Source organism: Plectropomus leopardus, chromosome 19 (genome assembly GCF_026936395.1).
Source record: "Plectropomus leopardus strain MGB_pleo_1.0 chromosome 19, ASM2693639v1, whole genome shotgun sequence".
Lineage (NCBI taxonomy): Eukaryota > Metazoa > Chordata > Actinopteri > Perciformes > Serranidae > Plectropomus > Plectropomus leopardus.
The window spans coordinates 27,591,014-27,611,717 of record NC_142194.1 but is presented as its reverse complement, the minus strand read 5'-3'; the positions used below and the strand labels follow the sequence as shown (position 1 = coordinate 27,611,717).

At 38.1% G+C, this 20,704-nt stretch overlaps 1 protein-coding gene across 2 annotated transcripts; it reads left to right on the top strand.

Annotated features, from left to right (window-relative positions):
• Positions 1-202: 202 nt before the first annotated feature.
• On the top strand, positions 203-20,444 carry tdrkh (tudor and KH domain containing). 2 transcript variants are annotated; one of them, XM_042508615.2, is made up of 14 exons: positions 203-276; positions 6,523-6,683; positions 7,374-7,465; positions 8,646-8,847; positions 9,821-9,960; positions 10,067-10,397; positions 10,507-10,673; positions 11,245-11,420; positions 13,789-13,853; positions 13,989-14,140; positions 14,226-14,336; positions 15,748-15,802; positions 19,080-19,161; positions 19,891-20,444. In XM_042508615.2, the coding sequence occupies exons 2-13, from the start codon at positions 6,554-6,556 to the stop codon at positions 19,133-19,135; spliced, it is 1,677 nt and encodes a 558-aa protein (XP_042364549.2). In that variant the 5' UTR covers positions 203-276; positions 6,523-6,553; the 3' UTR covers positions 19,136-19,161; positions 19,891-20,444. The 2 variants fall into 2 exon arrangements, with proteins under 2 accessions (XP_042364549.2, XP_087926293.1); XM_088070167.1 differs by lacking the exon at positions 203-276 and adding an exon at positions 3,151-3,286.
• Positions 20,445-20,704: the final 260 nt, after the last annotated feature.

Here is a 20,704-nt window from a genome sequence, read left to right as displayed (position 1 = left end):
TAAATGTTGGTATTTAACATAGACGGTAAGCTATACAGAGTCTCTGGTATTTAAATTCTAAAAACGTTTCATACACAATTCGAAGTGAATTGAATTGTGCGTTTTGTCAGCGGCAACTTTGCTGTTTCACATTGTTATTAATCTTAAAGACAAATTATTTTAATCCTAAATGTATATTGGATGACACTGTAGCTTCCGGTGTAGTTGATGCTTCCTCCGGTGAGCTTGACAGCTGTTAGCAGGCAGGGTCGATTCAAAGAGAGCGAGGGACTGTCTGTAAGTGTCATACGTTATACATTTATTTACTGGTCATTTTGAATAACGTTAGACAATGAAAATATAAGGATGATGTATTGTCACGGTATGCGCGCGTGCTGAGGACGGTTGGTAACCCTTTTGAAATGTTTGACTTGCTTGCATGTGTTAACCAGCAGCTAGCTAATGTTAGCATGGCTAGCTCAGGGGAGAAAGTGTGTTTGCGGTCGTTTTGACAGCTCGTCACGCTCAGGAAATAACTCACATTCTGGGCATTTGGAGATTTAGTTAAACTGACTCGCGGATTTGTGTTGTCAAAAGACGTGGTCCACCATAACACGACTAAGAGAGTTGAAAAAGCCAAGGTTATCTAGCCATTCGTGGTAGGTAATGTTTTCTAGAACGTGACGCCAAACTCCGTTTAAAAATCTCCGCTAAAGCCGCTTTGCTAGTGCTCAAGTGTAGCTTCACCGTATAACGTTCCGGCAGACACTATAAGTACGACCCGGAAAACTCGTTAGTTTCGTTTTTATTTAGGTTTGTCTAAAATGCTATCAACTATTCCTACAGAAACACGTATCAAACGTGTTGGCGGTGGTACCGAGCAGCAGCTTAGTGTCCCGTTTTAGCAGCACAGTCATTTCTGACATTTGTTCCATGTTATCAACACAGATTGCTGATGGATCTATTAAGTGCCGAAATTATCTTTACAATTTCAGAAAGCTTTTGAGTTATGGTCACAGATATTTTTTGTCTTTCAGAACGCAATGCTGAGAAATTGGGGTTATTTAATCGAGGATTGGTACGGAGCCAATAAAGGGACATGAAAAAAAGAAAGAAAAAAATTACCTGAAGAAGAAAAAACAAAACAAACAGAAAGTTTCTGGTTACCATGACAACGGATCTAGTCCGCATAAGAAACATTATGTGCGCGCGAGAAATGTACCACGTGTGCACGTGATAGTTTCTCGTCTGTACTTGATGCTCAGTTAATACATGTCGACACCTTCAGTGTTTACAGTCCTTTACCTGGAATAAAAACTGTTGTAGCCCTTGTCATGAAATAATCCACAAGACTTCATAATTCGTTTTAAATGTCCTTCGGAGATAATATAGAGGTGAGGACTTGCTAGCAAAACAACAAAGTCCAAGGTTGAAAAAAAGCGCAACTAACTCCTGGACAGTCATTTCCAAACGGATCCAGACTGGTCAGCCTTGCCTGCTAGATAACCTGAAAACACCTGTTAGGCTATTATGTTCTAACTTAATACTTTATCTAGCGCACATGATACCTTTTCTAGTGTGCATGTAATACCTTCCTCCTGTGTGTGATCCGTGGACATGGTAACCACAAACTGAATATTTTTTTTCCCCCTCCAGGTTAATTTTTTTCTGTCTTTTTTTTTATTCTTTCCTCCCCATGTCCCTTTATGGGCTCTGTAGACTGGTGTGTCTTTAGAGAATAACAGCTTGTATAGAGTGGTGAAGTAATGAGTCCTAAAACGTGGACGTCCGTTCGCCTTTTAGCACTTCCAATTCCCTCGTCTTAAGGTCTATGGGTTTTTCGAATGGGTTTTCGGTAAAATGCCTTAGACAAAGGTCTCTGGTTAACACAGGCTGAAGATATTAAGACTTTTTGTTCTGCAACATAAAATACGTCTGCTTAAACCTGATTTTTGAGCCTATAATGTTTTACTCGTCTTAAAAAAGGCGGTTGCTAACAAGAGGATAAATGGGACTACAGTGTTTGTCTGGGACGTCATCACAGTGGACACAGAAACTCATTAAACCCACTTGTCCACCTTTACAGCTTTACAGAGTCGCACTCGAACTTGTAGATTTAACAGTTTATAATATTTTTAGATCGTGTTTTAATGTGTTTTTACAGTGTGTGTGGTTGTGACGTTTAAGCTGTGCGATGGCGATGTAGTTCGTGTATAGCCTTACAAATAGCTTTTTGCTTGTGGTGATTTCATTTATGTTTCAAAACACTCAAAAGTGGTGTTCATCTGTGAAGATTATCATGCTAAACAAAACGTGTAAGTCTCATAAACTTTTGGTCGTCATAGAGTATATTTTTGGCGATAATCGCAAATCCCATTCAAATATCCCATAATGTTTTTGACGAGGTAGCCAGTGCAATGCCAACTTCCTGGTTGGCCTACAAAAATACGTCATCCCTTCACCACTCTATCGCCAGACAGTGATGGAATGTAAACTAAGTACACTTACTCAAGTACTGTACTTAAGTATGAATTTGAGGTACTTGTACTCTACTTGAGTATTTTCCTCTCATGCTACTTTATACTTTTACTCCACTGCACTGCAGAGGAAAATAATGTACTTTTTACTTCAGTGCATCTATCCAGCAGCGTCAGTTACTTCACAAATTAAGATTTTTTGCATAAAAACCTTAAGGGTTTATAAAATACTATTTTTTTGTTATAAATTAAAACAACTAGCAGCTTATGCATTATTTTAAAAAAAATATATTTTCAAGTTGTTTGGATGTTTGTTTTTTTTTTTATTTTTCTGCATTGGGTACTTTTACTTTAAATACTTCAAGTACATTTTCTTGAGTATACTTACTTTTATTTGCATTTTCAATGCAGGACTTAAACTCAAAACAGACTATTTTACTGGGTGGTGTTAGCTCTTAAGTATCTGAATACTTATTATAATACTACCTTAAATTGGTTTACACAGTTTCGCCACAGTGAAAATCTGTCCTAAATATGTAATTCTATGATGATTTCTGATGAATTGAAGATGATTTTCTGATGTCCACAAAATGACATCAAAGTGCAATGTGACTGACTGACAAGTTGCTGTCATGTTGTGTCTTTAAATGCTGAAACTTTCTTCTCCTTCTACCTGTCTGACAGTAGTCTTGAACTTGGATGTAAATAAAAACAGACCTGGAGGATTGGAGAAGATTTGTGTCTTATAGTCACGATTCCTCTGAGATGGACGTTGGAGTGTCCAAGTCCCATGTGTTTCTCAACTACAGCCCCAGAGCCCTCTTCTCCCAGTGAGACACGCATCTGCATGGTGGTGCTGTGTGCTCCTCGGTCCTCCTCCGTCCTCTCGAAACTCTTCACTGTTGGCTTACCTCCAGTTCATTCTGTGTCTGTGTGTGAGTTGGAGTTTTAGCATTGTGGCAGAAAGAATTGGCTGCAAGTTTTGGGTGATTAATGGAATGGCTGGAGGTTGCCAACTTACAGTAGCCGGTATGCAGCAGGAGCAGCAGCTTTCAGTGCAGCCCGTCCTGCAGTGAGGGTCATGGCCGCTGCAGTTTGGCTTGGTGCATTTAAAACAAGTACGCAGTGCTGTTTGTGTATGCAGAGCATACACACTAAATGTTTCATCATTTAGAGGACAATATTGTGTGTATGTGACTGCTTGTGCACGTCTCTGCAGGCTAACTGTTTTGCAAGTGATGTAGTCTGAGATAGTGACAGGCTACATTGTAACAATCTCTTGCAGTGGTTCTCAAAGTGGGGTATTGGGAACTCCAGGGTCCTTTGAATACCCTCAGGGAGGTCCCTAGCAAAAAAGGAACTCTCCAGTTAAAAGGATCTCATAATCACTACTGTAACAATTAGTTTTACTCTTAACAACTATCATGCTGTTGAGAACAGTCTAATCACAAGGTCCATTTAGTAGGTAATCTGTAGATTCTAGTCATATTACATGATCTACATCAACAAGAGAAGATATTTTTGCGCTGATGGTTTCTCCACTGCTGTTTCTAAGATGAACACACTAAACAGACACCTAACCAGGACGTACATTCTGTGCCGTTGTTAGAGGAATACCCCTCCATACCAGCAGACCTCAGTCGTCTGCATTCATCATTCAAAACAGGAAAGTGGTAGACCACCATCACTCTAAAGTTATCCAGTTAACATATTAACCCTTCGGGACTGTTTGGCTCATTTTACACGCTTTTCATTCTTCATTTTTTGATAATTTTGACTCTTTGTTTACATTTTTCATTTCTGTTTTTACGTATTCAACATGCTGAATTGTCAGAAAAAGCTGACAAGGGTTGACGAGGGCCAACAGTGTGGGATGCAGTGTGGCGACAAGGGCCGTGGACACTTGCTATTGGATAAACGTGACAGCCGACCGTGGACTTGGTTTGTCACGGCTCTAAGGGTAACCCACACATTATTTTATTTGCGGCTGCCTGCCGCAAAATTCAAACATCTAGTGCGATTTGATTTTCTATTTTTGGAACTTGACCGTTCAGTGGGTGTGCCGTTGGAATATATCTATATTGGTTGTTTATTGCACCACACTCTGGCAACGCAGAGCGCACTGTGGTCACAGACGGAGCAGTAAAACATCAGGTGCAGTGAAAGTGAAACTTAACCATTCATTGTGCTGGCTCTAAGAATGTGCTTTCACTTGCAGCAGCTGCTCCTCTCATCCATAGATCTCATCAACTGATGACACAAAACTCCCCAAACTGCTGCTGAGGAAAAACATGAAATGAAATGAACTCCTCTGCACTGCATTCAAGGACCCTAAAAAAAATGAATTTTGAAAGGGAACACACAGGCAAGAAAAAAACATCTTAGAAAGTTAGCACCACTAACCCCGGCCTTGTTGCCAGCTAATGCCACACATAGCTTCTGATTCTGTGAAAGCACTGGATCAAGAATGACCCCCAGCAACACGTATATTAAAGATTCCGTATGCAACATAAAGACTATTAAAATAGCAGCAAACCACTGTTTGCTATAGAAACGTATAGTGGCCTCATGGCGTCCTGAGTAGATTGTAGTCACGTTCTCTCTGTTTTTTTGTAATATGAGCTTCTCTGTAGTTTGTTGTTTATCAGCCGGTCTTGCAGCATGTGCATGTAAGCATATGTGCATTATCCCACTTGCTAGCTCATCGCCGGTGCTTTTCACACATGGCATGGCACCATTGCGGAAGCGTAGCACCCACCCTCTGTTTGCCCCCTGCTTAACACCGTTAGCACTGTTGACATTGTTTAGCAATGTTACACAGTTAATCTGTTAGCTGCTAGCTGCCGGCTCAGGCCCCCAGCAATACTAAAAAACTTGTCCAGAACACTCATACTCTCTAAATGTTGGAGAGAATCCCTTTAACACTTTGTAACCTGTTTGACCCATTTGATTTCTTTTAAAAAATAGAGAAAAAGGCAACAGGCAACATAACAAGACATTTTCCAATGATTAGCAAAAAAATACCTGAAAATACACGAAAAGGAGTTTATTTTATATTTTATTTCATAAATGATATGTATTTCTTATTATATATTTAAATTTTTTTTATGTTACATAATTTCAAATACAAAATTATTTGAACTATAAATATAGTTTTGGGGAATTTCTTTCCATATTTTTGGGATGATTCTCAAATAATTCTCCACTCTTTTTTGAAACTATTTTTAAGGTGATTTTCTTGTTACATTTTACTAATTTCTTTTTTTGTGGAACATTTCTTGCCATATTCGTTATTGTCTTTCTCCCCCATTTTCTCAAAAGATTTTAAACCAATTTGCTTAAATTTGTTTCAAAGGATTAGATACTTTGTGAAATGAACGCAACACAAGAAAATTGATGTTGATCCAGGACGGTTAAGGAGTAACAGTGCTCTTGCAATCTGTCAAACTACAATCGAAAACCCCACAACAGCTACTAAATGGACTAATGTGTAAAAACTGTTTCGTCAGCTTCTTTTTGCAAAGTCAAGAATTTAAACTTCATTGTCTCATTTGACAAAAACAAAACAAAAAAAACCCTTTAGTAAATATATATATTTTCTCCAAGGTCAAGAATGAACTTTACAGTAAACTGTCATCTACCCTCTGTCTATACAAAGACAGTTTCACAAAGTACCAGTGCTAAAAAGATAAAAAGCATCTTCTTACATAATGGGACAGAGTGTAGTCAATGAGAGAAATCTAATGAATGAGTTATCTGTAATGTGGTTATGTTTGAGAACACCTGATCTTGTGTTTTGAGTTCAGGCTGGCTAATGCTTCAAGCTTTGCGCTGCATGACTGTCCAGTTTGCCCAGCAAGCCGACAGAACACTGAGGATTGTACATGACACCGCCTCACACATTCTGAATGCATTTCACATTTTGAAATAACAGCAGCAGAGGCGTGATTCGTTGTGAAGACATTTCATCGACAGGAGTTCATAGAACTGGACTGGACATTGAAAAAAGATGGGCAGTAACTTGCAGAACAGTTATGAAGGAGACTTGTGCCATGTTTGTGTTTAGGTGGAGCATCCCGCTGGGTGCACGGCGTGTCATGGACGCAGTGAAGGAGGGTCACAAGAGCCCCCTGAGCTCGGGAAAAATGGTGGCTCTGGCTGCGGGGCTCTCCGTCGGGGCCACATTGGGCTACATCGTCTATCGCCATATAAGCAGCACCAACAATAGTGAGTACCTGCCGTCGAAAAGTTATAATAAATAACAATTTTTACATGAGCCAGATTTGTACACAGTTGCACAGACATGACAAAACACAAGGGCTATGTTCCCAGTTACAGAAACATACTCTGAATTAGACTAATCCCCTTGAAACCTGAGCAGATTGGCTTTTATTTCAAAAACGGGGAAAGAAGGCAATGGAAATACCTTATAATAATATATTATAAAAATATAGAATATAATCATAATTATATGTTTTTTAAATGTATTTTCCCCTAGTTATTTGAGAATTTTCTAATGATGTTCTTTCTCTCTCTCTGTCTCTCTCTCTTTGTCTCTCTTTTTCTCTCTCTCTAGCTAATGTAATTTTCTCTTCACCTTTTTACGTTTTTTTCATCATTTGTGTAACATTTTGTGCCTTTTTCCCATGTTTTTGAAAAAAAAGTGATAAATCATGTTTCAAAGGGTTAATCAAAAGTATACTTAATAAAAATGTACTAGTGCTGCTAAAGACAAACTGAAATACATTTAAGTGTACTAGACTTACTATTGTGAGACACCATTAAGATGCTCTTAAATGTACTTTAAGTACATCTTTTATTACGGAAGTGTATTAAGTGTACTTAAATAAACTTATTTTTTCTTTGGGTTTATGACTGATGACTGACAGACTGTTGTGTCCATTTTACCATTAACAGGTCCGGGCCCCAACACTGAGGTGTCCAAGATGACACTTCCAGTAGAAGTTTATAGGAACATATCAAGATACCAAGCCAAGTTTCTGGACATGGTGAGTAGTTCAATACAAGATCATGGTTTTCATCTGCTTATAGTAGTTCAGTTAGTTTTCAGTATCATAATAGCATTATAAGATAGGACTAGACAAACTAAATGATAAATTCACCCTTTGAATCCTGGAGTGACATCACTGTTTCGTGCTGCTTTCAGATGCCTTTTACAAGTACTTAAACCTTTAATCGCTGAGCAGATTGGTACGATTTCTTTCCAAAACATGGGGAAAAAAGGCAAAAAATAACTTGCCAAGAAATGTCCCACAAATTGCAAGAAATTAGTAGATTTAGAAAATTATTTTAAAAAAAGCTAGGGAAAACAATATTTATGACTATCATAATGATATACATTAAATTATGTCACAGATTATCAGAATTGTCTTAGCACTTTTTTCTGGGTAATTTCGTTGGTTGTTGTTGGGCTGAAACTACATTTCAGGTAATTTTCCTGTACTTTTTACTATTTTTAATACTTATTTTTGGGTCATTTCTCCTTCCATTGGTCATTGCCTTCTTCCCATCTTTTTGGAAGAAATCAAGACAATTTGCTGAGGTGTCAGAGGGTTAATGCCTAAAAGAATTATGAATATTTTGTTTTTTTATTTTGTATTTGCAGATTGTTGAATCTTTGTTCTTCATTCTGCTGACAGTCAGTCAGTCAAGTCAATTTACTTGCATAACCCAATTTCACAAATACAGGGTCTTGAAATCTGTATGACCTATATAACGCCCTCTATCTTTAGACAATCCCCTCAGAAATTTCAGTTCTAATCCTACTTGTGCAATTACATTACCTAAAAAAAGAACACTCGCTCCACTGTCTTATTCTCACCAGCACTCAATTCCTGCAGCATCGAAAATGAATGAGTTCAAAGTTCAATCTAATTTTATCACCGTGGTCATTTGATGTTGTCTTGTCAAGACTTGCGTTTATATTTCAGTAAAGCATTTTTATTCCAATTGTGTGGTAAAAAGTCTGAGTGGTTGAATGAAGTGGACAGCAGTGTCCTCGGGATACGATGGCCTGCAACTTCCCAGATCAACAGTCATTTTCCTGTAATGAAATGCCATTCTAACAAAGTAAAAACAAATCTCTGAAATCTAATCATATCAAGACCAAAGTGTTCTTTTCCCAAATCAAGTCAAACTCTGCTCTCCTGCTGTCTCTGCGTCTCTCAGGTTACTCAGAAGTCTGGAGCTCATGTGAGGGTTCTGTCAGATTCAGGGGAGCCTGGCAGCAAGACGTCCGTATGTTTCCTGCTGCAGGGCTCTAAGGAGCAGGTCTTGCTGGCCCGCTGTGTCCTGGAGAACCTGGTCACTGACTGTGAACCAGTGGCCGAGGCTTTGGAGGTTCCTCAGACCGCCTTTGGACGTATAATAGGTAGCTTCCAAATGTTTAGGATGATAAGATGATTTTAGACCCAATTTATTTGCTGTCACAACCATTTAGCTTTCAGTACTGATGTCATGAGCATCCCTGCTGTACAGAAGGGATGCTCAACTTGCTTTGCCAGGGGGCCACAATTTAAAAAATGACAGGGGGCCAGGGGCCAGCTGCAGCAGCCTCATACATGTTTCTTGGATTTTAGGACTTTTTTTTCAGGACGTTTCTAGAATTTTAGTATGTTTCTAGGATTTTAGGACATTTTTAGGATTGTAGGACGTTTCCTGGATTTAGGACAGTTCTAAAATTTTACAACATTTTTAGAATGTCACAACAATTCTAGGACTGTATGACATTTCTAGGATTTCAGGTTATTTCTAGGATTTTAGGACGTTTCTAGGATTGAAAGATGTTTTTAAGATTTTAGGATGCTTGGAGGATTTTAGGAGGTTCTAGAATCTAGAACATTTCTAGGATTTTAGGACATTTGTAGGATTTTTGGACATTTCTTGGATTTTAGGGCATTTCTTGGACTTTTGAACATTTCTTGGATTTTGGGACTTTTCTAGGATTTTAGGAAGTTTCTAGGATTTTAGGATGTCCCAAAATCCATGCGCCATCCCATCATCCCACTGTTCATGCAGCTTCAAGATTCAAGTTGCAATAAAAGTCATTGTTTGTTTTTTTGGTAGTTTTTGGACAACAATGAAGCTCTATTGTCCAGTAAGCTGTATCAGGCTTTAGATGCGCACACAGTATCTGTTAGCAGGATACATTCTTTGCTTGTTTGGCTCTTCACATGGGATCAGTTGATAGAGAAATGAGAAAATGAGGATTGTTTTTTGTCTCATGTACTGTTTGCTGAACCCAAGTGTGTGTGTGTGTGTGTGTGTGTGTGTGTGTGTGTGTGTGTGTGTGTGTGTGTGTGTGTGTGTGTGTGTGTGTGTGTGTGTGTGTGTGTGTGTTGCAGGTCGTGGTGGAGAGAGTTTGAAACTGATCACCAGGACCACAGGGGCCAGAGTGGCTTGTTCTAAAGAGAAGACTCATGGTCCCGGGGCCAAGGGCAGCGTGACAATCACTGGGACCAGACAGGAGGTGGAACAAGCCAAAGTGAGTGGGATTTACTCATCTGGATTAACCATGTGTGGTCAGTCCACTTTATTTCAAAATGCTGTTGAGAATCAATGTGACGCCTGCTTTCATGGTGTGTTTGCAGGAGCTGATTCTAGAAAAAGTCAAAGAGGACATGATGGTGAGGACGAAGATCTCACAGTCATCTGCCCTGCGTCAGAAACGTGGCCACACTGCAGTTAATCAGAAGCCAGACAGCACAGAGACTGAAGCACCCTTGGGCCTGAACAACAACGGCCCCCACCCCCAGACAGAAAAGAACGGGCTCATCCATGCCAACGGGACCACACGAGAACCAGAAACTATTTTTGACAAGATCGAGGATCTGAAAATCACCATCACAGACAACACCAAGGAGGAGGAGGAGGAGGAGAGCGTCTCCATAGACTCTCTCTCTGAAATCTCCAAGTTTGAAAGTGAGTTCAGTTTGTCTTTATTTAATCCCTGAAAAAGCCATTCACACTGTCCATGACTCACTGTAATCCGTCATATCATACAGAGATGTTTGTCCTCTCTGTTGTCCAGTTCCCAGCCCAGACCTGAGCTTCCAGCCTGATGAACATCTAGAGGTCTATGTTTCTGCATCGGAGAACCCAAACCACTTCTGGATCCAGATCCTGGGGGTTCGCTCCCTTCAGCTGGACAAACTGACAGAGGAGATGAAACGCTTCTACAACAGTTGCAACCCCACTGTAAGGACTCCTCCTGTCTTTGCTTTTGTGCTGTGGCTTTTTATGCCTCTGTGCCAGCAACAGGCAGTCACTGGTGCTGCAATCTTGGTGAATTCAACCTTTTGAAACCTTTTTAACATTTTGGCTTGATTTCTTCCAAAAGCATGAGAATAAGGCCATGAGTAACAAAAGAAAAAAATGACCCAAAAATTTGAAAGTACAAAAAAATAACCTGAAAATTATTACAAACACAAAGAAAACAAAACAAAAAGTATAAAAAAAAAACAATCCGAGTGTGTGCAATGTTAAAGCATGTCCTAAGGGTTAAAGTAATTTAAAACCCTTAGTGCATGATTGCAGCAATTTCTGTCAGAACTTGCACATTTTCTGGGATTCGTATCTCTGTCAAATCTCCTGACATAGCGAGACACATTTTTTGTAGATTCAGCGTGACTTAAGCCCCTTTCGCACTGGACTGGTATATCCAGTGCACCTCATGAGATTTAGAAATAGAGTACAAACAGGGTACAAATAAAGTGTCCCTCTTGGAGCCCGCATTTTAGAAATAACAAGGCACCCTCTTGTTCTCTAGGAGCACAGGGTGGAGACTATCGTGGTGGGGGACATTGTGGCTGCTCCCTACAAAGACCACGGCACATGGAACAGGGCCAGGGTGCTGGGTGTCCTGGCCTCTGGACTGGTGGACCTTTACTACGTTGACTTTGGGGACAACGGGGAGCTACCCAGAGACAGCCTCTGTCGTATGAGGTAAGAGAGAATAGCGCATATATAACAGGACTATGCCCCACTTCTTAAATTTTATTTACATGCTCCTGTTTTAACTTTTTAATTGTTAATATATGTTATGAAGATTGAGAGCCAAGATGTAGCCATGAGGTGATACCTTTTGTAGAGCAACTATGTGTAAGTGATGGGGGACAAAGTCCTTAGTCCATTGACCTGTCTTACCAATGAAAAGGGCATGGTGTTATTGTGAATATGTGTGTCAGTGTAATCACTTTTTGGCAAATTGAAAATTGCATTTTATGCATGGCATTGGCCCTTTAAAGGTATTTACACGGGTCAAAATGACTGGAGTTATTACAGTTAGTCAAATAAAACCCCCAAGAATTAAATCATTTTAAGGCAGAAACAACCTGTCAATAACAAGATAGCAGCTGCAGTCACTTTTTGGCAGGTTGAAAATTGCATTTTATTTGTTGCATTGGTCTTTTAAAGGTATTTAAAAAGATAAAGTGGACTGAGTGGGCTACAGTCTGTCAAATATAATCACCGTGAATTAAATCTAGTCATTTTGAGGCAGAAACAACCTTTCAGTGGCAAGATAGCAGCTGCAATCACTTTTTGGTGAGTTGAAAATGGCATTTTATTTGTAGCATTGGTCTTTTAAAGCTATTTAAAAATGTAAAAGAGGACTGAGTGAGCTACAGTCTGTCAAATATATTCACTATGAATGCAACCAAGTGATTATGAGGCAGAAGCAACTTTTCAGTAACAAGATAGGAGCTGCAGTCACTTTTTTGCAAGTTGAAAATTGCATTTTATTTGTTGCATTGGTTTTTTTAAAGGTATTTACACAGGTCAAAAGGGACTGGGTGAGCTATAGTCTGTCAAATATATCATATCAATAAGAATGAAATCAATTCATTTTGAGGCAGAAACAACCTTTTAGTGACAAGATAGGAGCTGCAATCACTTTTTGGCAGGTTTTTATGTGTTGTATTTGCTCTTCAAAGGTATTTCAATAAGTAAAAGGAGGTAAAAATGACTAGAATGGTTATAATCTCAGGCACACTGTAGGTAATATAATGCAGGCTCACAAGGATAAGAGCAGATAATACCTTTATTTTTTACATTACCCATCAGTAAATTTTGATACACTACTTTTTAAATGTAAAGGAGATTTTAGACATGTGAAACACATACAGACAACGGGGACAACAATATTGTCTATAATCATGTAAATGTTATCCCTGATCAAACTATAAATCGCAGGCAGGATGAGAGGCAATGCTGCTTGCGGTGTGAGTTCAGGTTTAGTGAGTTTCCAGCTCAGTTATGTTTAAATAATAAACTGATATCTGATGTTTGATTCCTTCCAACTCACAACAAGCAGAACAACATGTAAATATGCAGAGTTCGCAGCAGAGCCATTATTTAGGGACTGTTCTGTTGCTGTGGTGCTTCCTGACATTTTTGGGAACTTTCCACTCTATTGTTCTGCTATAACTCAAACAGAATATCATTTTAGGCATTATTTTTGTACAATTCAAGTTGACATAGGAAAATAAGAAGGGGGAAAAAAACAAAAATGCAAAAAAATAAATTGATTTTGCTCTTGAAAATGACTTTCTTTGACAGCTTTTTGTCTGAAATGTTGTTTTTTTTTATGAAAATGCACAAATTCAGATGTTGATAAAAAAAGGAACGGAAGAAGCTAGAATTAAATGGGTTTTTGTGTATGAAAGCTGAAGATCTGTTCTTTATCTTTTATGGACTGCATAATATATATTGTTTTGTTTGTTTGTTTTTGTTTTTTGTTATCACCATTACAGTGTTAACCTCTACAATATACACATTGCACCTTGAATATACTAACAGCATATTAAATGACATACTGTCTGTAGGTGCTATTTTGTCTGACACCTGCCATGCTCATTACTCTGTAGCCAGTCAGAGAGCTCTCGCCATTATGCATTGTGTCATTGGTCCAGTTCTGCGGTTTATTAGCTATTTATTAGACCAGTGATGCTGTACTAATCTGCACTGTTGAAGATTGGAATTGTACATACAGACAAAATGCCAGAGAGGAACTGGTGCCCACAATAGAAGTCCAGACACCTCATCTTTCGGCCTGATTTCCTGTATCAGACAAGCCTTCACCTCATCTTGTTTTCAAGCCTGTTTACGAGATGCGTCTGTCATGTCTCTGGGACAGAATCAGCACCTGAAAAACAGACACACTCTTGTTTGTTTACAATTGAGCGAGCTTTGGCAGGAAATAGGTATTCTGATGTGGAGCTGCAGAGTGCATGTTATTGCATGTGGTGATGATGTAAAAAATGGCACAGCTCAGTTATTAACAGCTTTTGCTTTTGCTGCATTAATATTTTAGGAGCGACTTCCTCAGCCTGCCATTCCAAGCTATTGAGTGCAACTTAGCAGGAGTGAGGCCAAAAGGTAAAGCTCTTGTCTTAAAAACGTTATCACACAGGCATGAAACTGAGAGAAAGTGAAGAAATGTTGTGCTTTTTTCTGAAATGTCAATAAATCGGCCTTGTTTTTAATTGTGTGAATTGTCCTCCTGTTCCTCAGGAGAGGTGTGGACTGAGGAGGCCCTGGATCAGTTTGAGCAGCTGACATATTGTGCCTGCTGGAGACCCCTGCAGGCCAAACTCTGCAGCTACTCTCACTCTGAGATCTCCTCCTGGCCCAGTGTCAAGCTCTATGACAACAGCGAGGGCAAGGTCAGCCAGCGTTTTATTTTTTATTTGCTCGCGTTTATGTGTTACTTTATTTCTCATTCTATCTCCTGTTTCCCGTCCACTGTAGACTGTAGATATCGGTGATGAGCTCATACGGCTGGGCCATGCGGTCAGCTTCCAGGAGGCAGTGAATGGGAGGACTGAGGGGGACAATCTGGGCTGTCTCCAGAGGATGCTGGTGAGTCGCTGAACACATTTAAATTTTTATCAGCCTCATTAAAAGGTTGACAAAAACTGGTATTTTTTGCCCCTGTTGAATATCTTTAAAACTCTTTGGAACAAATGAACAAATGTACATGTTTTATGAATCATTACATAAAGCTTGAACTATAAATTGCAGCTCCTTACTTTTTTTTCTGCTGGAAGCTAGCAACTGTGCCATTCTGATGCCGGTGTCAGTGCGATCGTAGACCGTACAGAAGCATCCCTATCCATCCTGTGTCTTTTGGGGGACTTACAAAATACAAAGTACAATCAATTCATACTCATAGATCCAACATTTGTTGTCCTTTTATTCATATTTTATAGATAATCAATCATTTATAATCGCTAGCTTTGATGCTTACAACTAAATTTGTTTGCCCATAATACTCTACAAGTCTTCTGGCCAATCAGAGGTTTCCGTGTGGCTGCAGGGAGGTCCCTCCAGGTTTGGTCCACTCCCTGGAAGTGCAGATCTCGTGATGTGGCCCTCTGTCTCACTGCAGACACAAACTGCTTTGAGGAATGACATAAGCAATACCACACACAAAAAGTGTTTGGACGTTTTTTTTAAGAAATGCAAATAGTTTGTGAACTACAAAGCTTATAATGTTTTGTTTTCAGTAAAAAATCTGAGATTCAATTTATGTTGTTTTTTTTGTCTTTATTGTCCCATCACTATTTTTGCATCTAAGTGACATCACTGCTGCACAAATATTCTTATAGCTCAGGTTGTCCTGAGAACAGTGATGTTTATAGCTTGACTGTGCAGGGTTAATGTTATATGAGCTTTGTTAGACAGTAAATCCAGGCAAAAATAGCTCAGACCTAAATTTTCCTTCTTGACAGGGTGAAAAGGGCTTTTGATTGGGATTTAATGAATATTTATTATTTCTTTTGCAACCCAAAATTATAATGAATAGGGTTGCAAATACGCTTAATTGGTAAAATTAACGATTGATTAATTGATTAATTATTATTTAATTATTATTATTTTAAAAAAACATTAAAAATGATGCTTATTTTAAACCAAATGTGTTTTATCCTCAGTCAAAGCTCACAGCAACATATTGCATATGCAATACATGCAATACATGCAATGCATTTTTTCACAGCATTTCATTGATTAATCGACTACATTTCACATGTTTAATTTAAATTCTTAACAACCGATTAATCGATCATCAATTGTTTATCATCCCTAATAATGAAGGAAAAAAATATTTTTTTTATTAAGAGTTAGTGTAGAATGTGATATAGTGCTGAAACATTTAATACACTTTTTAAAATTTTTTCTTCACCAAAAACAATCTAATCTACTCAGTACTGTCTGTGTGTTTGTTTTCATCTGTTAAACACTTATATACTTATTTCTTGTCCTCCTATAGAATGACGTGATAGGAGCATCATCAGAGCTGAGTCTCTCCTGTATCAGCTTATCAGGTGAGTGCAGTAAAGGGAAATGTTCTTGTTGTGGTGGGGTTGATTAAAGTGCGTGGAAACAAGGTGAGGATTGGTTGCCTCAGCAGACGTCATCACTGTAATCTACTTGTTTTCCACATATCCTGAGATCTGTGGAGCAACATATTGTCAGCATCAAACACAGTCCCTCATCTACAGTCACTCAGCTTTGCCCACTCAGGCCCAGCCAAAATCATTGTTATCACCCACACCAACCCACACCACCAGCTGCACGAGTTCTGAGGCCGCTGTGCCAACGCTGCAGCACACAAACACAACTTCCGCTTCCCTCCTTCAAAAGGTGTCTTAGCCACTAAAAAAGTATCAGTATCAGTTTGAGCGTACCCTATATTTAGTATATTTTGACCTTGTAAGCCTTTGAAACCTGGATCAACATCACCTTTTCTTGTGCTGCTTTCAGATGCTTTTCACACGTATTTAAACCTTTGAACCACCTGCAAATTACTGCGATTTCCTCAAAAAAGTGGAAAAAAGGCAGTGAGCAACATGATAAGAAATGTTCCACAAATAGCAAGAATTACTAGATTTAGAATAAAAATGTTTTTAAAGCTAACATTTTTTGTGAAAAATGCAAGGAGAAAAACTCTATTTATAATTATCATGATTACATTTTTAAGATCATGTTACAAAATTATTCTAATTTTCTAAGCAGGTAAGCAAGGTAATTTTACATGTAATTTTTTTTTACTTTCTTTTTTTGTTTGTTTCTGTTGTTTTGGGGTTGTTTTTTTATTATATTTTTTAACTAATTTTTAGATACATTTTTTGTACTTTTTACTAATTTTCTTGCTGTTTTGAGTCATTTGTTCTTTTGTTGTCCCATGTTTTTTAAAGAAATCAAGCCTATTTACTGTTCAGAGGAGGAAGCCATCAACAGCTTTAGTTTCCCATCTATACTCTTGTCAAAGCCAGACTCCATTGACAAAAACAGTAATTTTTAACTCAACACAGCAGTTGCTGGTCTACTGCTGCCTTGATCAGTTTTTTTTTTTGAAGTGGACGTCCAGGTAAAGCGGTGAAAATATTCTCAATGTAGCGTGCATTTAAACTGTTTAAGATGTTTTACATTTTGTTGCTAATCCTAAACACAGCAGCACATTTCTTAGCTTCCATGTCAGTACTATTGTCTGCTTCTCCAAAATGATGGTGTATCAGCAGACCTCCACTGTTTAATAATACACTGACTATTAATAAGTACCTCATACAGCCCCACTTCAGAAAATCTAAACTATTCCTTTAACCCTTTGACACCTGAGCAAATGACCTGATTTTATGTCAAAAGCATTAGCAAGATATTAATAAAAAGTTAAAAGAAAAATTAGCTAAAAATTAGATGGAAAACAATAAGTAAAAAAAAAACAACAAAAACTGAACTGAAAAAAAGTACTTAAAAATATAAATAATACTGTTCAATAATTTTTCATATATAATTATTATAATTATGAATACTTTTTTGGAAACTTTTTTTCTGCAACAACAATTTAAACAATGTCTTGTTTAAAGCAGAATTTCAATTTCTCACTTTGTGCTTATTTCGTGGACTTTGTGGGACCTTTCTTGCCAAATTGCTCATTGTCTTTTTCCCCATGTTTTCTAAAGAAATCAAACCAATTTGTCTCGTTTCAAAGGTTTAAATGCTTGTAAACGGTGTCTGAATGCAGCACAAATAACTGATGTTTAATCAAAGGGTTAATATTTAGGAAGTTCTTCTGCTTTTGGGAGTTAACCAGAGATAAGATGACTGGGGAGAGTAATAATAATAATGATAACTTTATTTATATAGTACCTTTAAAAACAGAGTTTACAAAGTGCTTTGACAAACAAGGCAAAGCAGAAGTGAGAGGAGTTCAACGCATAAGTAACATGACAAAAAAGAGCCAAAAAACAATACCGAACTAAAGCCAGTCATACGAGAGAAATAATCACAAAACAGAAATACCAACAGCAGCCCATCCCAGTATGAATAAACGCTGTTTGAAGAGTGTTTGTGGTAAACACAGAATTAATAGTACGTGTAACAGACTTAAACATTGCCAGGGCAGAATAAAAATAAATAAATTAAATGATAAAAATAAATATATAAATAAATAGATGAATTAAATAAACCAATTTAAAAAGAATTATGATAAGATAAAATAGAATTAAGATAAAATTGAAATAGACGACATCACATAAAAGCAAGTCTATAAAAATGGGTATCAAGAAGTGATTTAAAAGACAACACCCTCTTAAGAGGAAGTGGTTATGAAAGAGACCCTGAGAATGAAATGAGTCTTCACAGAGCCACAGAGAGCTTTGTCCTCAGTGGACGAATAGTTAGCATGGAGGAGGAGGAGGACAGTCTCATGTGGAGCTGCATCAGCACATCTGCCCGCTCCCACACAAGCTGGGGCTCCAGTCACAGTGATGAGTGTGAGGAGATTATTTGTTAACAAGGAGATGAAGAGGCTCGAGGAGGAGATGACAGCAGAGATAACAATGGCGTTTTGAGTGATTGCTGCTGTCGTTCATATGGGATGTGGTATGATGCTCTGTTCCAACACAGCAAATAAAATATTTTAGACACAACCAGAGGAGGAAATGAGCATAATGTGACAGCCAAGAGTCCTAATAGAGAAGTGCAACAGAAACGTGGAACTAACACCTTTACAGACGAGAGGCAAACAGGACATACAGCAGATGTCAGCATTAACCCACGCCTGTTTACAACAAATGATACAGTAGCAGTGCATTACAAATCCTTCGTTCTCATGCTTTGGCTGATTTCTGCAAGAACTAATACATAAGGAGGCACAGATATGTCTTTCACACTCATGACCCGGGCATACTGTAATCCAGATGTATTTCAGCCAACTGGCTCAAGTTTTAAAGGGTAACCCCTTTCTTGAATTGGTCAGTGTTGAGTTATTTGCTCATATCCATAAACATGTTGATATTTAAGTCTTGCATGATGTTTACAAGTATGTGTGCTGTTGTTACAAACATATTTAAGAAAGCAGAAATGTAACTTAGATCAATATCCCACCCTGTGAGAAGTTTATGACGTTATCTATTGTATAGTCAGTGAAAGCAGAGGGCCTGTGTGTCACACGTTATTACTTACCTGGAGGTCATCACATTGTGATTCTCTGTCAGCCTCCCCCGCTGTGCCGGATAAAAAAGAAAATCCAGATGTGATGTTTTGGTAGTTTTATTGTTGAATGACCCTTAACTTCAGTGTTTCCTGTTTGTGCCTCAGAAGCTGCTTCAATCTCAGGAAGCGTCGACGATGTCATAGAAGATGATCTGCTCTGAGACCAAAGACGTACATACATATCAAGGTATCGCTTTCTGGCTTTCACCATCATGTCTGTGAAACTACAGTAAAATTTGAAATAAACACCTAGTCCCAGTTAGACGCCCAGTCCCTTAAGCTAGCCCGGTGTGGTCACACATTTTGACAAATAAAGGCCTGTCTCATCTGTCACGTTGTCTGGTTTCCATGCAGTTCATTTTATAGAAGTTCTTTGGATGTATAAAACTGGTATGTTTCAGATTTTGTCAATATGGACATACCTAACACAACGTTAGCTTGGTAAAATTCTCCAAAATTCAAATCATTCAGTTAATTTCACTGACACCATCAGCACCAAAGAAGATGGTATTATTGGCATAGTAAACAAGAGAGACACAAAAAAAGAGATGAGGAGATGTAGAAGATTATTTTTTAAAAAGTGAAGGAAAATTGTCCACTGAACTCTATTCATAATGATGATGTTTAAAATAGCTTTACTGAATTATTAAAATTTTAAGCAGTTAAAGACATTTTTGCTTTGTATTTCCTTTTTTTTCGGTGGCAGTGTTGGTTTTTTAAGTTGTTTTTTGGGGGGTATGGATTTCATGATAACTTCTGGGTCATTTCCTCTCTTGTTGCTCATTACTTCTTCCTGTGTTTTAACAAAAATCTTAAAAATTTTTTAAGCCAATTCTACCTAAGTTTCAAAGGGCATTTATTAATAGAGGAGCTATTGATTTTAACAGTGACATCCTCTCCTCCTCTTCTGTTCCAGCACTGACTGTCCACTCCTCAGAGAAGGAGACGTTTCCTCGTCTGACCCAAACTCAACCGCATAAATCCTCATCGTGACGCCTTACCGACAGTTCTTTCCGCCATATTCACTTACTTGTTCGGTACGATTCATATGTTTTGCCTTCATGCTGTTCTGTTGCACCAAATGCTGCTTTGCTCATGTGTGTCGTTACTATATTTTGTGTTGAAGAAATTAAGTGAGGAACAAAAACAGAAAGCCAGTATTATTTTTGAAAAGCACTGTGATGAGTTACTGGAATTAGAAGGCAGCTGGTCAGCTAATACTGTCTATTTTTTTCTCTACTTGTATGTATATTAAGATTTATTGGCCTGAATATTAGGCTTCACAAGTTATTATATTTTGGAAAAGAAACCATACAGTATTATTGAATGTGGTCCGCAAATTGTGTTCAGTATAAAAACGTGGCATCTACTGTATCATTAACTATGGACAGAGAAAAGTTGTAGTTTGTCTTCAGAGGTGTAGTAGACTGCACTATATATAATAAAGGATTTATTTTATGTCACAAAAATTGTCTGTCTTTTACTTTGAAATACTTTTAATGCTTTAAATAAATATTTCAAAATAAAATGGATAAAGAGGTGGGATGTGTTAAAAGTAAAGACCAATTTCCCTCAACAGTGCCTTTCCCAGATACTTAGGGACTGTACTTTATTTATCATAGTAGGGGGGGTGGCTGGAATGCAAGTTTTTTTATTTCATTTTATATCATGACCCTCTCTCGAGCTACAAATATGTTTCCTTGAGTGTCTGGGGGAAAATGCATGAGCCT

What these genes read in the sequence shown, in the direction of transcription:
- tdrkh (XM_088070167.1), top strand. Translation starts at nt 3,222, where the DNA reads ATGGACGTTGGAGTGTCCAAGTCCCATGTGTTTCTCAACTACAGCCCC. An exon ending in TATAAGCAGCACCAACAATA is followed by an intron (nt 6,684 to 7,373) that starts GTGAGTACCTGC and finishes TACCATTAACAG; the next exon opens with GTCCGGGCCCCAACACTGAG. An exon ending in TGAAATCTCCAAGTTTGAAA is followed by an intron (nt 10,398 to 10,506) that starts GTGAGTTCAGTT and finishes TCTGTTGTCCAG; the next exon opens with TTCCCAGCCCAGACCTGAGC.